Below are 15,889 nucleotides of genomic sequence, written 5' to 3'. Positions count from 1 at the left end.
CCCATAAATAATCAAATAAAATAATATCTAACTATTTTCATTTCCAATATGATTTGTTGCACTAAAGTAGGAAAGTGTTTTTAAATTTACACCTCGCTAAAAAATCTTAGTTTCACTGATGTATTTTGGGGTTCTCAGTATGAAGCCTGTTGCGGCCGAAACCACATTTAACAAGTGTTTTAAGCCCTTTCCGAAGACATTCGAAGACACCGCAGAGAAGTGACACTGGAGGTGAGAAAAACAACATCGCATGGCGTGAAATTATTCTTTAGATGGCAAGTTGGTCGAGCATTTTTCTCGACGTGAACATGAATGTATGTTCCCATTGTTGATGATGTTGTATTTGTGACTATCCGTGTGTAAATGTGTCAGTATTTCTGGATGTGCACGCTTGTTGCACTTGATAGAAGAGCTGCCAGGCAGCGGCATCAAACATTTGGAACAGTGACAGACAAAGCAAATGCTTATCAGAGAAGTACATAGAAGCATGAGGCACTAAACACTTCGCTGCTGCTGACTGGCTTTCATCTCTTACAGCAGAACAAACAGTCGCAAATCAACTTCATAAAGATAGAAAGAGGGCATGAAAAGGTTTGATAAGCAATTATGAGAGGATGTGTTTGTGTTTTGGCATGATGTGTGTGTGTGTGTGTGTGTGTGTGTGTGCCACGTTGCATGTCAGGCAGTACACTGATACTACTGTACTTTACTGTATAATATGAATTGTATAATATTCAGTCCTTTGTCCTCCTTCTAGCCTCATTTTTATTTTCAAATTCTTAAACTTCTGTGCTACAGTTGTACAGGAAGTTAGTTTTGTCAAAAACATATCTGAAGCAAGAACTCAATGATGCTAAACAGGTGCAGCAACGTTTTCAGTTAAAGTTGGCAGATGACTAAAGAAAGCTGTCCGGCACAAGTTACATAAAAAAAATGTAACCTGTCCACACAAAGAATGAAAATAGAACAAACACATCACAAGATGCATAAAGCGACTCGTGTAAATGTGCAAGAAGCGATATCTGCTCTGCTATTTCAACACATCTTGAGTCAGACAACGTTAGCTTTTTGTTTTTACCACGAACATGGGGCAAGTATTAAACTGTTTCGTGATACTGGCGCCATGTTTACTTTTATTTGTTTTTGGTTTGAGGCAGGCCAGATATATTTGGGCATGCTTAGTCATGCCAAGCCTAACACATGCAAACAGAGTAAACGCATGTCTGATTTTGTTTAATTTAAGCTGGCTTTTGCTGACTAGATGCGCATAAATGTTTTAGCTCCCACTATAAATAGAACACTTGATAGTAAACTGCAAAATGTTTTATCGTTTTTTTGCTAAATGCAAGTTTTTATTTTCATTCCCATCCAGGCAAATGTCCAGCTCTTTACATCAGACATTATCAGACATGCCTTCTTTGTTAGAGTGGCACAATAATGTACAAGTTTCTGCAGAGATGCAGATGTTTAAACATGAGAACCTAATGTGGTAACAGCTTGTACGCTGTAATGTACTGCAGTTGTGGTTGTGGCTACAGAGTGGCTGGTTCGAATGTATGGTCAATGGGCCGTAAAGTGTACGGCGGTCGCAGTGTGGTCAAACATGGCAGTTACCAGCTCTCGCTCTCCGAAGGGCTCACAGAAAGTCACCGCTCTGCCATGCATCAGTACACCACACTGCTCTCCCACTTCACAGTTACTGCACTCAGACCTGCGAGGAGAGGAGAGTGGAATGAGTTATAACAAAAGCAAAAGGTATCACGGGAGAGCACCGAAGATGTAGTGATTTCGCCCTATGATTACAAGAGGAGTCGTGAACCTTTTCACCTACCAGATGCTCGGGTCCAGCTCTCCTTGGAGGTTGGAGTCAAAATCGTCACGCAGCACAGCGTGTTTGCCGTGGAGTTCCACTACACAAGCACATACACCATATGCTCACAGTTAGACACAATCTGTACATCACCTTGTCTTCTCATGTTGTAATTACCTGTGTGATGATAATATCAAATGAAAAAGAAAAAAAACAGCACATATTGAAATGCAGACTCACCAAGACTGGGTCTCAATGGGGACTCGGTTGGAGCTGAAACAGACGGAGAAGAGGAGAGTAAATATTTTGAATTGAACATAGCAACATCTTGAATGTACAGTCTTGGGCCTAAGTAGCAGGCAGTTGGTTTTCGTGGGCAGATTGAGATCCGGAGAAGTAGCTGTATTGTATCTGTGCACTTTTGCACTGGATGAAGTGCGTATTCGTCAGCATGCAGGGAAATGGGCCCGTTCTTACATCATCTTTGAGTGAAACAAACTTTCTCTGTGTCCTGGCCGGCCACGGCTGCAGTCTCCTGGCTGCTGCTGTTGCTAATTCCTTTCAGTAATGAAAGGCCGGGCGGCCATGATTAACGGTTCAATGCCAATTAACCGCCATCCTCCCCAGAGGCGCCTGTGTGCTGTAATCTGTGGCCACTGCCGAGCTAACACACTCTACCATCAATCTCTCCCAGGGGATGCACAGCTCTGAGAGGAGGAGGGAGGTGAATGGAGTGTTAAGACTTAATGAATCAAACATGGGTTTTTAAAAAGCACACGGCCTCTAACTCAATTAATACAGTCCACTTTTTATCAACATATCATAAGGTTGCAGAGCATGGGGTTGACCTTTGGCTAGAAAAGATGGAGGAAGTACTGCATAGTGAGTTTTTGATAGATTAGATTGGTAGAAAAGTGAAAAAAAAGTGGTAGAAAGTGTTTCATTAGCCGGTGCACATAGAAAAAAGTGACAGGAAAAGTATGACAAATAACACAGTCTGGTGGATGCAAATCAGACTTGCACAAAAAAAGGGTGCACCAGCTGATAATCGAGCTCAAAAACTTTCCTGTTGTACATTTACGACTCAGCCGTTGAGAAAATGAAGTAAAACTCAATTAACACACATTTGTTTCATCTTGTCAAGCAAATATCCAGAGTTTATGCTGCATGCCCGTATTAAAGAATTTGAGTTTAACCTTGTTTCATGATCAGTCACTGTTGAGCGGCACAGTGGTTTTAACCTCAGTGAACATGTCACCCTTCAATCCCTTTGAGCTTCTTTACTCTCCTCTGGTATTTTCTTAAGGCTGCCTTACTCCAGACTGAAGAGAAGGATAATCTCTCTCCTGTTCTCCATCCAGGATGAGCCTGCCCACCTGATAAAAAGCACTGAGATAACACAGTGAGGACTCACTCCAAAGTTTAATTTCAAGTTACTTAAGACTTTCTTTCAAACCTTACTACAGTTCTAAAATGTCCTCTAATAGATGGGCTTACATTTGAGAAAGCCCACCTAAAACCCCTCATAAACAACAGAACCTGAACCAAAAGAGGAGGGATTATCAAAAAAAAAAAAAAAAAAGTTTCTTGCTATCGTAATGGCTCTGCAAATGTCTTTACTTTGAGCTCAAGCCTCTCTTTCGTTAGCTGCCCTCATTTCTCCCAATTGGATCCAAATGCCGGACGCTTAGAAATGGATTTGCTATTCACAGAGCGCTGCTGAAGTTTCATGCTGACTGTAGAAGTTGGAGTCTTAGTGGCCTGTGTGACAGAGCTGGGCGCTTCACTGGCTGCGATTGCTGCTGCTGCTGCTGCTGCTCTGGTGGGCCCTGACGCTCAGCTCTGTGGCTGGAGCTCGCCTCGACGATGAAGCCCATTAAAAGCAGATCAAAGGGCCTTCTTCCTCCCTCTCCGTCTCTCCCTTCCTCACCCCTCTAATCCTCCGATGTCTGCTGATTCAAAACATGTTTAGAGGAGCTATCAATCCCAGCATGTGCAACTCCCTCATTAACATTTTTGCTCAACTACAATAACAGTGAAATACGCAGCTGTGTGCTCAGTTTACATGAGCATATATTCATCTTACAAACTGAACCTGAAAAGAGCATGTACTAAAACCCAATTCCTGGTAATCCACCCTCTTAAACTGACATACTGTAATAAATGCTTGGTTGGTATTCTGCTCTCTACAGTCTCCCGTCTCTTAAACAAACTCTTCTAAATCGCTCTCAGTCTTTCTAGTGAGGCCATTTGGCTGGAGAAAGGCCCAAAGATTTTTTTTTTCCTTTTTTTTGGGTGGATAATCCCTTCAAGCTTCCAAAAAGGCCTCATTTACAGTTTTCTTTCTCCATGCTTCATCACGCTCTCCTGCTGTCTCTCTCACTTGCCTTCTATCACAATCTCTCCCTCCTGCCCACCCCTCCATCCGCACCCATTCTGTCTCTCTCTGCCTAACCCTCTGCGCGTCGGGAGCAGACAGTGGCGCTCATTTCACTTGGATTAATCCCCTCTCACTTTCTTAAAGACTTCAATTACTGCCTCCTCTATTTGCGGCTCATCTCTGCTAATGCCTGTATCTCCCTGGCCAGGGCTTATACTCACAAGCACGCAGAGGGGCGCGCACACACACACACACACACACACACACACACACACACACACATAACACACACACGTCTTTGCCTTCCACAGCTGACCCAACTCTCTGCTATTTTGCACATGCACACATATCTGCACATATAAACAGGAGGAGGTTCTCAATAAACTGCATCGGGACTAAAATCGCATGGGTGCTGATGAACAGGGTTGGGGTGATACTAGGGGGGACTAAATGAGCATAAGCTTTGGCAGACTCAGACATCTCGGCACAAAGAGCGCAGGGCACAAGTCATGTTAAATCTTCTCCCCCTCTTCTCTCCATCTACCAGCTCTAATCTCCTCCCTCTCTCTCTCTCTCACTCTCCTCTTTTTCTCCCCACCCTGAAAACTGCACCCACTCTTCCCAATCTCCGTTGTTCTCTTCTCGTTTGCTCTTTTCCCCCTTCGTCTGGCTCACATCCTCGACGACGTGAACCGCGTTTGAAGTCGAGCCGCTCCCCTCTAACTGGCGGTTGCAATTACTGACTCACCAGGACGCAGGATGCTGTTGTTTTCCTTCTACAATGACTAGAAAGAATCAGTTCTCCGAGGTCAGACCGCAGCCACTTCACTCCACTCAACGAAAGCCAGGGCCTTTGTGTGGGCTTCAATTGGCATCATTACAATAATCATAGGTGAGTGGAGAGGAGAGCAAAGAAGTTAGACTCACTACTATTTTCCAATTTCCAAATTACCTTTTCTAGCCATGCTTTTAAGTAAAGGTGGAAAAAGTAAAGGTAAAAGTGAGACATATTTTTCTTCACAATAGTGAGAATTAAGCAGTTTGGCCGTGTTTCAAAACATGAGGACGGGCTTCTTTAGCATGCAATTTTGGGCTTTTTATGTTTATCTCTTGGCAAACATCTCCTGGCTGTCAATGTGTTAGAGATGGAGGGGAAATAACAAAGAACATTCTTACACATATCATCCCACCTTTCTTGTGGGAGTTGAGTAATTCAGGTAGTTCCAACGAAAATTGCACAAAAAGTGGCAAAAGAGGAACTATCTTAATGGCAGAAGAACACAAAAGAGAAAATGAAAAACAGGACAAAAGAGGGCTCGAGGAGACAGTCAGGATGCAAGAGGGGAATATAGACGAGATAGCGAGGTCTCAAGGTTTCTCGCTGGTGAGCGATGAGGGATGGCAGGCGCGCCGGCGTTCAGCCAGGCAAGCAGGCTGGCTGGCAGACTGGGTGGGTGGCGAGGAGGTGGGAGAGTGGAGGCCACCCGTCCCTCCTCTGTTGCGCTGTGATCAGGCGTCCCTCAGGGAGCAGTGGCCCCGTTGAGTTATATGTCCCTTTAATAATCCATCTGGGGTGCAGTGCACTCGGCCAGGCCCATAAAGACCTGATTTATTCCCTCGCTGGAAATGAGAGGACCTGGCGACGCTGGGCAGGAGGCAGGGACCGCTGGCCCTGCTGTCAGGAGATAGAGCTGATGGACGGCCTGCAGCACCATTCAACACCCACAACCACTCCACCCTTACCTTGCCCAGCCCTGCCTCTCCTCATCTCCCGCCTTGGCTCTTCTCATCTAGGCTTAATAAGTCTTTTTATGGTCTCTCAGTAGGAGCAGAAATGTACTTTTGTTTCATCCTCCTGCCTGTCTGTTCGTATACTTGCAGTCGTTTAAAACGGTGGCGGTAATTTGCATTTTGCCGCGTCATGCTCGAAAGAATCTCTAGGAGCCTGTCCAAACAATTTGGCAATGTGCTGATTGGTGCCAAGAACTACTCCGTTGTGCTCTGCATTTCATTTGGTTGCAGCAGTATCTGTCATACTTCTATTAGTTTTGTCTTCTGAATCCATGAATAAAAACAAAAATATGGGCATTTTTTTCTGTGCTGGTTGTTGAGTACAGTAATGGGGTGTAGATCAAAGCAAACCAGAAGGGAAGTCAGAGGGATGGATTGGACGTTGAATGAAGGAATGGGGTGAAGAATGGTGCTGGCACAGCAGAAAGGAGCTCTGTGAGCCCAGGAGAGAGCAGTGTGTCTGGGACCAGGCATCCCCCTACACTGCTAGACGGATTATCTTACACACATGTACACACACACACACACACACAAATCCATCCTTTGCTTATGTCTCTCTAGGCGTTTCGGTGCACCGGAGTGGAAACATTAACACAAACACCTGTCTCCGTGAACTTTCAGGGAGGCTTTCTGTTACTGGGAAGCGAAGTGCTGCATGTCAGACGTTCCACAGCGAGTTAAAGGCTTATACCTCTCCACTTCTTTCTTTATCCTTAAATCTCTTATTTACACTAGAGTTTATTCCTCCATCTCTTTATCACGGCAAGCTCAAATTCACACTCCAAAGTAACCTTCTTTTTCCAGCTCCCTGGCTAATCTGCTCATTTGTTCTTAAAGTCCTCACCCCGGCTGATCACCCCTGATTGCCTTCTTATTCGAGCAGCCTGCCCTTAGATTCTCTCCCTGCCTCCATCCCTTCCTTTCTCTCACTCTCCCTCCTTCCCTCTCTCTCCTCCATGGATCATAACCCTGCTTTAGATAGCTTTCATTTCTCCAGCTCTTCAAAGCTTGAGTCTTAAGCATATGAACTTCTGAAGTGGCTTGAGCTGGCCCCGTATCTTTTATTCCACTTTGAATGCTAATGCCTAGATTTGAAGTAACTTTGCTCACAGCGGTCTGCACTCTCTTTGCCACTCTGCAGCTGAATTTGGGACGGTAGCCTATTTGATCCCGCTGGAAGGGAAACGTCTACAGGCCTCTGCTTCACCTACCAGCTTGAGTCTGACTTTGCCGAGGGAACGAAGACAATAAACATAAATTATGCATAGTTTTTCACTTTAGCTGTTTAATCTGTGTCCTGCACACTTCTCTGCTACACAGTAATACAGTTTTGGCTGCACCACAGATCAGTTTGTTTAATGTCAAGGAAGTTCTTGAGTTTCATTTTTATGAAAGGGCCTTGCACATTCCAGTTTTTTTTTAATCTGCGCAGCTCTTTTGAAGTCGCAGGTTTTGGTTTGGAAAAAGGAAGAGGAACTGACTACGGTGAGTTAGATCAGTGGAGCGGAGAAAAATGATGCTTGTCTCTATTTGGGCAATCCACAAGAGACCAAAAAATGATCAGACCCATTTCTGTTTCTGTTTCCTCCTCTCTCTCATCTCTCCTCTGTCTCCTTTTGCCCTCTGTTGCCTACGGCATGTTCCTTTCTCATTTGTAATTCAGATTTTCTGGCGTAGTTTGGCGACAGAAAGAGCGATGCAGTATTGGCCATCAAGGGAATTAGCCTACAACAAGGTCATCCACCCGCTCACATCTACTCTTTCCCCACTTTTCTTTTGTTAATAATGTTAAATCACCGCGCCAGCTCCAACAAACACTCAAATCACCTGTAATTTATGACCTTCATCATTCTCATTACTACTATCTCTTCATCCCGCCATCTTTGTCCTTATGTCCTCCCGTCTCTCGTTTACCAATTAGACAGACTGTCATTACTGACACAAGTAATTCATAGCTTGACAACCTTCAGCTCCTGTGTACCCCTTATCACTCTCACCACCTCACATCCCTCTGTGCCTCTCATACCTGTACATGTTCTCTCTCTTTTTAAATACCTCACTGCTACTTTCTCTCCCTCTGTTCCCATTCACAACTTTGCCTCCTCCAAGGCCTTGTAAGGTCTAAATCTCTTATTTCCAGCTTGTCTGCTGCGACTAGCTGTGTGTTAGTGTGATACTGCAGGGCCTTGGCACTAAACAACTAAGTGACTGTTGTTGGCTGCAGATATATTATTTGCAGAGGGGGGAAGACTGGGGCAGTGTGTCAGCGGTGGTGAGCGGATGAGCTCTCGGGCAAGGAGACAGAGGAGAAGAGCCTCGCCACTTTCTCTCTGTCACTCTTCCAGGCCTGACTGAGGGCTCTGCTGTGCCACATCTTTTCCAAGTGGGCATGGTGCCATGAAGTTGAGCACTCTCTTCCTGGCATGTGCTACAATCATCAGTAGTTTCTCCAATGACCTGCTGAGGGCCACACTTGTCTTGAAGAGTCCTCAGAGACTCGCCACAGAGATGATCTTTTTCCAATGAAGACTCGATATATGTTTTAAAGCTGAAATTGAGTTGTTTTCTTCCCCGAAACAGTTAGCAAAAAAAACCCAGCAGCAGTTAGTGTACTTCACTTTAAGCATTTAAGTCAAATTTGATCTACAAGGAGGAGTTCTTGACTGAGGAGGAGGCTTCTTTCCTGTAAACAAGCAATTATACACACTCAGCATGCAGAGTGGGACTGCACTGTCTGTCAATAGCTACTTAAGACTGTCACAGAAAGTGGATGTAAGAAGTGTCGGCCATAAAGCGTAAATCTCCGGCTGAGAGAGAGAGAGAGGGGGGAAAAGAAGCTGAGTTTAGCATAAGCTGAAATTAAGCTGGCAATATAGGACATCCAAATATCTCTGGCTCCGGCTGCATCATTAGGCAGAAAGAGAGCCAGGAAGTGCTGCAATGCCACTGTCATGAAGAAGCAGCATATCAACCATATTGTGTCATCTATATTCTGACAATCTGTGCATGTGATTGACAGTAATGGGAAGTGAGGAAGGGGGTATGGTATGGTATGGTATGTATATGTGTCGGTGCACATGTGTGCTTCAACATAGGTGTCTCTTCATGTATGAATATATATATGCTTCTTGTCATAGAGGGTGATATTTGTCTTGTCCCTGCTACTGCTACTCACCTCCCTGCTCACAGAGCTGCTGGGCCAGAGCATCCTTGAAAAGGATCTGTCCTCGGTGTGTTGCTGTGGCTCTGAGAGAAAGAAGAGAGAGAGAGAGAGTTAACCACACTGTCCTTTTTATATGATGATCAATCGTGCACAGATGGCATCATTTCCCTCTCAAACAAAGTGAGTTACATAAAGGGGGACATTTTTCTGAAGTTCATTACAATGTGAGTTTGAGGTAAAAACGACAACAAAAGCTTTACTGAGGCTAAATTTACACATAATAGTAGGATAAAAATGACTAAATACATAGCTTTAAGTAAGTCAGTTAACGGTGAGCAAAGTTGGAGTTCTTGTTACTGTAGCCTCCTTTCACACATGCATTGCTTCACTGAAACTGTCTCCACATTGCCCCGAGGAGCTGCATGTGTAAACGCAAATGTCCAAATCACTTGGCACAGACATTAAATGGACCTTACACTGCCAGCTACCCACTACAACTTCTATGTAATATTGATTGAGCCCATGTGTGAACAGAGCATGTCCAGAGAATTCACAGCAAGCGAGTGGGCGTGTTGATGACGTTGTGTGCAGACACATCCGAACACATGAAGTATTGACATAAACACAAAAGCAGTCATTATTACAGGTGGGACGGGCTCTGAATAACCAGTAGCCCTCGCCCAAACCAATTTTCCAATCCCTTGTTGTACACTACATGTGTGAAGGGGCGACCCTGGATTATATCTAGATCTGATTCTCTGGACATTGTCCAGAGTATGTATGTGAAAACTGCATATGACTGCATATCCTCTGACTATCCTCTGACCAGGAGGAAATTTGTCCAGGGTGAGGATTCACATTATTGTATAATGCAACTTGTCTGTGCCTGTACAGTATGAAATAGAGTGTGTGTTATCAAATATCTACCAATATCCTCTGCACTACTCTACTGCACTACTCGCGTGGCAGTGTAAAACTACCTATATGTTGCGTGCTATATGTACCGAATCTAATATGAATTTCCTTCCGGTGACCATGAAATGCATTATTCATTTGAAAATGGAGAGAGCTTTAAAAAGGGTGAAATGGCTCATGGTGCGGTGGGATCTTTTACACAGACACTGAGACATGTAGAGAGAGATCCACTCCCGTTCTCAATAGCAGAGTGATGATAGATACTGCCGAGTACAGAACTGTCATCTCTCCGATGAAAAAACCCCCCACCACAATACTACTATGAATAATATTAATAACAATAATAATAATACTACAGTTGTTAGATGATAGTAATACAATAAATAGTGAACGACAGAAATATAAAAGCCCATAACTGGGACAAAAAGGTGGAGAGAGTGTGAATGAAGCTGCAATTTTCAGAGTCCTTGAAATTAGTCATTGGAAAAAGATTGTAAAGTTTTGAGACCTCGAGCATTTTGTAGCTCATTCTAGTCAGCTGCAGCAGCAAACTGGGATCTACTGTATAGTGGCCCAATGAAGGAAAGTCCTGTGCAAGCGGAGACAGCTGCTCATTTTTAAATGGCTAGTAAAAGCTGTATTACACCACTTCGACCTGCGTTTTCCCCACATAATACACAGGGGAGAAATAGCTGGAATGGTATTGAGGTCAAAAACATAAAGAGGATAAATATCACAGCCGTGACGTGTTTCCTAACACTGCTTGTCCATCAAGGAGAGCAGGGCAGATGAAGTCTCATCTGTCTGGCACTTATGTCTCATGTTGTTATTTGGCTTTGCTGTTAATCATACACATCATTTGTGTTACAAACCACAAATGATCTGAGCAAACCACTAAAACACACACTTACATAGAACTATGTGAGCCGCCCACATACAGTGAGAAAGTCCCTTCAAGGAGCCACTTGTGGAAATAAGAGGTCTCTTTTGTTGGTCTGTGCCATGTAAGGACACACTGTTGTCTCTGTGTTCAGGATATTCCCACGATCCAGAGACATTACACAACATTTCTTTTATCTTAGTCAAACTAATAAAGTGGGGCTCTGAGTAACCTCGCTGTGATTTCAAAATCACTATACGTCAAACTCTATGGAAGCAGTCCAGACAGTTGTGTGTGTTTGTGTGTGTGTGTGTGTGTGTGTGTGTGTGTGTGCTCTGTGCCACACCCCGGTCAGCAGTAGACACACTGTCCATTACGGTGCAGACTAAAAGGAGGACGAGAGGATTAAAAATCAGCGATACTTTATGGGGTGTGCACAATATGGCGGGCGGCTGAGTCAGTGAGCCCCACATCCATTTTTCAGACTCTCTCCTTCCCCTGCTTCATTCGTCTTTCCCTCTCTACAGTCCCGTGTGGATTTTGCCTTGCACCTCCCAAACTCTCCCCCAGCCCGGCCCACTGTGCAGACTCAGGCCTTTTATGGGTGCCAAGGCATTTACTCGTTCATCTCAGCTCATGAATAATGAACCGGCCCCTCATTAATTAGTAAAGAGCTCCTGTGCCCGCGCAGAGCTGTGGAGAAAACATACTTAATTACACTCATATTTCAGAATTGGGTGAAAACTAATTTGAGTTTGGTATTTATGAATAAAAGATGGCGCGTAACGAACAGCGGGTGGGGATGTAGGAACAAGGCCCTTAAATATTTACTAAACACAGCCTCAGCTCAAGTTCACTAAACAGATTCTGTTAAGTGCCACGGGACGTTGGGCTCCATCAAAGGGCACATTTGACCTCACACACATCTTTTACACTCACTGAACACATTTGTGACTGTAACCCTTACCAAGCCAGGTAGAAGAAAAATGCACGGCAAAGCTGACAGCAGTGAATCAGTCTATGGAATCTGCAGTGGATCACGGATTGGTTACGTCAGTGCGATATCCTACAAGTGAACTATGTCAGTATCAGCACCTCTACCGATATTGGATTGGGTCGGTCCTGGCTCTGACAACAATGTAAAAAATACTCCACAGTAAAAAGTCCTGAATTCAAGTGCAAAAGTATGACAAAATGTACTATATCAAAAGTAAAAGTAGTTATTATGCAACAGAATGGCCCCTGTCAAAGTAGTGTCATTATATATTTATATATTGAGGTCACATACCGGATTCATAAGTATGTAAGAAGCATAGTTATGCTTTTAACAATTTTATATACTGTTGGATGTTTATCTATAACAATGCATCAATATTGTAAAACCGTCTTAATCTGTAAATCAACTGTCTGATAAATGCAGTGGCATAGAAGGTAAAGCAGAGTATAAACTATAAAGTAACTCAAAAATGTGTAAAGTAAAGTCATTTTGAAGGAAAGCTCATTAAAATGCAATTATGCAGAGGAGAGGAGTGTTTGAAAAGTCCAGACGCACTTGTCTGTTTCTAATGACGTTGTTGTCTTTCCCTCCGATAAATACAAAAGCATCTATCAAGCAGAGGCGGAAAAGATATTCAGCGGGAAAGAGTGTGTGTTCCTTTGAAAGTGTGTGAAGGCTGTGTTCTGGTGGTCCAACTATGTGTGACTTAATAACGTGTCATGTCATTAAAACAGTAGCCAGGAGAGGGCATTTAGTCTGAGCCGGGGAGTGTGTGATCGGCGCAGCGCGACGCCAGCGTCTGTCCTGCCGTCACACTCCAGCGGCTCCTCAGCGTGTGTCTCTCATTACCGCCTCCACTCTGGGAGACACACACACACATACATGCACACACAGAGAACAGCACTGATACACACAAAACATTTATTGAACATCTAAATGTTAATTTGACTTTCTTCGGGGGGGGGGGGGAGGGGGGGGAAGGCAATTAAGGTCCTAAACGTGTTGCTGTGTTTTTTCCTCCTCCGATTCAAACGAGGGATCGTTCATCTTGTGAAAATAAGTGTCACCTTTTCCCCTCTCATTAGTCAAGAGGAGCAAATCTGAGAGATGGGAAACAGAAAGAGGGATTGAGTAAAAAGGTTGAGTGAGAGAAATGGAAAAATGTAGGAGGAAGGGAGAGGATGGGGGGATGTGGTCAGAGGAAATAGTGATGGGAGTTAGATGGCCTTGTCTTTCAAAGTCCACAATCTGCTGTCAAATAGCGAGGCATGTGAGTAAGGGCAGAGATCCAGTCCACACACACACACACACACACACGTACACACACTCCAAGCCACATATGAGCTTTAACATGTATGCAGATGGACAGGCTGTCACTCAAAGAGCTCCCAAAAGGGCCTGGAGTGGGTAATTACCAAGCATGTCTTCCATGTTAGATTACATGTTGCTGTCGGCCATAAGTATCCCCCAGGAGCCAGCTTGACAGCTCCCTGCTAACCACACTTACACACACACTACCACACACACATACAGCGGGGAGCACAGCGGCTGATTTACCCTAAAGCCATATACATGCAGTTAAATATAGCTGCTGCTACCTTAAAGAAAGGAATATGCACTGAAACTGACCACACAAACAAACTTTTGAAACGTTTTTTACGCTCCACCAGTGAGAAAATGATTTTCTCTTTCCACAATAACTATCACATCTTCGGGGTGGAGAACACACGCGTTGCCTCGTTAGACTCTTCCATCCCGTTCTCCTGAAAATCCCAATTAAAAGCTCATTTTCTCTCCCAGCTCACTAGGCCTGTTGGTAATCATGATTAATACGAAGAGTTTCGGTGGGGTGCAGCTCCAGTCGCCAGCACTGATTTGGTGCATTTGGACCAAGCCCTTAAAATAATACACCCTAATTGGTTGATTTATCTTCCACGTTGAGGACCAGCTGCGGTTATGGCACCACAATCAGGGACAACGAGTAAAAGACGGGAGAGGAAGGAGGATGGAAAAGCAAAGACAGGACAATGAGAGACGCAGACTAAAAGGAAAACAAGAATCTCCAGAAAACCACAGATGAAGCTTTGTTTCTTTGTTTCTTTATTTTATTTATTTCAACCGAGCCTTGATATTGTCATACCCGTCAGGGCCTGAGAAGTTGTAACTGGCTTCGAAGAATCACATTACTCCCCCACGCTCCATTCCCTCCACGCCTAAATTAATTAATTGAAAAAGGCTCTCGGAGAACATGCAAATTTAATGAAGCTCCACAGAGGAGGGATTTGGGAGTTGTTTGGCAAATTACCTGCTTGTTAGCACAGGGTCACAGAGAGTTATGACTCCAAATACAGCCAGAAGACGCACAGTTACTGCTCAGTATACAGCCAGGAGAAGAGCAATTGACCTTGACTACTGTTAGCGAGTAATAATTAGGGGAGATTAGGAAAACAACAGCGGTAAGGAGTAAATATGTGAGGAGAAAAGAAAGAGTTGAGTCTAAAAAGACTGCTTATTTTCTGTTGTTGATTTCATCTTAAAAAATCTGCCTTTTAAAAACCTTTGTCTCCCTTCCTTGCTTCCTCGGTGAGGGTCAGACTAGGACAAGATGGGGAGAAAGAGAAGAATCTACAGTACTGACCCAGAGTCAACGACCCAAAGATGAATCCCCACAACAAGTCATGTCTGTAATTCATCTTGTCAGTCACATTTGCAGGAACAGACAGCACAGAATGTGAAGCAATCATTTCTCACAAAATGTGAGTGGACCCGTCTCCCCTGAGCATGGTTCATTCTGCTGCATTTAAAATCATGTTTTATCTTTTTTTTTTTCAGTCTCCACGCTGTATTTCATCTAGAATTTATAAGGAGGTCAGCGTCCCAGCAGGTGGGACGGTGACCTGCTGATGAGAGTGTGTGATGTTGGTGCAACACAGATGTGATGTGGACAATTTGTGACAGTATCGATCAGTGCACTATGCATGTATCTGTGTGCACATGTGTGTCTCTGTGTACACGGGTGTATGTATATAATTTCAGGGGTCGTGGCCCATCCCTTGGGAAATAAGACCACATCATGGATGCAGAGACCTTTAGGGTAAACAGCAACAGGAGTCCAGGCTTTGATCTGTTGAGGAGCACGGGAATGACTCTGCCTCTAAAAGTTGAAGATGTAGTGCCAAATTCTGAAAAACTGGCACGTCTTAAAAGTTTAAGAAAGGTTAAACACATGAATATGAGAGATATAAGAGTTGCTGTCTTGTATGTGAATGTGTGATATATGAAAATTGGAATTATATGGGTAGACTCTGTCAGATTTGCAGCTCTGGTCGGCCTGTGGAGGAAAAAGTGGTTCAGATTTATGTGCTCTGTCATGCTTCACATTTCTACCCCGTATTTCTAAATCTACAATGCCAGAATGGGATTACCTTGAACCAATCTTTCATTTTCACTGGCCCAATGTCTACAGTGAATCTGTCACACAGCCACAGGCTTCTATGGAGCTTTAGTGATGAGAGGAGCTCATTAACCAGTGATTTTATGTTAAACTGACTGAAAGATTGACTTGAATAACAGGAAATCAATAGAGAAGACTAATACCAGGAGAAATTAGGTGCTGGGTGAGATAGATCAGCTGCCAGCCTGATGTCTGAACTCTGACCTTTGACCTCTGATTAATACAACAAGCTGTCAATCACCAGACTGGATGAGCTCAAGGACACATTCTTGTAATAAACTGGAAAAAGGTCAACCCAAATTTTTAGCACCACGCGTGAAAGCAGAAATAAATCTACTGTATGTTACCGGTCTAAAATTACGTCTACCTGCTGCAGCTGTTGTTAGCGCTCAGATGGGCTTTATCACACCTGTTCTGCTGACTGGCTCTTGCTACATGTTCAACAAGCTCGGACTGAACTTGGAAAGACTGCTTTTAATTTCAGTGCACCTGACTCCTG

The 15,889-nt window shown here is 43.9% G+C and overlaps 1 protein-coding gene across 1 annotated transcript in view; it reads right to left on the bottom strand.

Moving 5' to 3' along the window:
• Positions 1 to 15,889, bottom strand: part of reln (reelin) — a 94,558-nt gene that overhangs the window by 34,344 nt on the left and 44,325 nt on the right. The window contains exons 4-7 of the mRNA XM_073472238.1: positions 9,157 to 9,227; positions 2,051 to 2,083; positions 1,832 to 1,910; positions 1,615 to 1,711 (exon numbers count right to left, since the gene is read on the bottom strand). Coding sequence (XP_073328339.1) covers positions 1,615 to 1,711; positions 1,832 to 1,910; positions 2,051 to 2,083; positions 9,157 to 9,227 — 280 coding nt within the window. The remainder of the gene's footprint in view (positions 1 to 1,614; positions 1,712 to 1,831; positions 1,911 to 2,050; positions 2,084 to 9,156; positions 9,228 to 15,889) is intronic.

The sequence above is a fragment of the Pagrus major genome, chromosome 8, assembly GCF_040436345.1.
Source record: "Pagrus major chromosome 8, Pma_NU_1.0".
Classification (NCBI taxonomy): domain Eukaryota; kingdom Metazoa; phylum Chordata; class Actinopteri; order Spariformes; family Sparidae; genus Pagrus; species Pagrus major.
The sequence above is the reverse complement of the archived record's forward strand: the minus strand, read 5'-3'. Positions and strand labels throughout refer to the sequence as shown.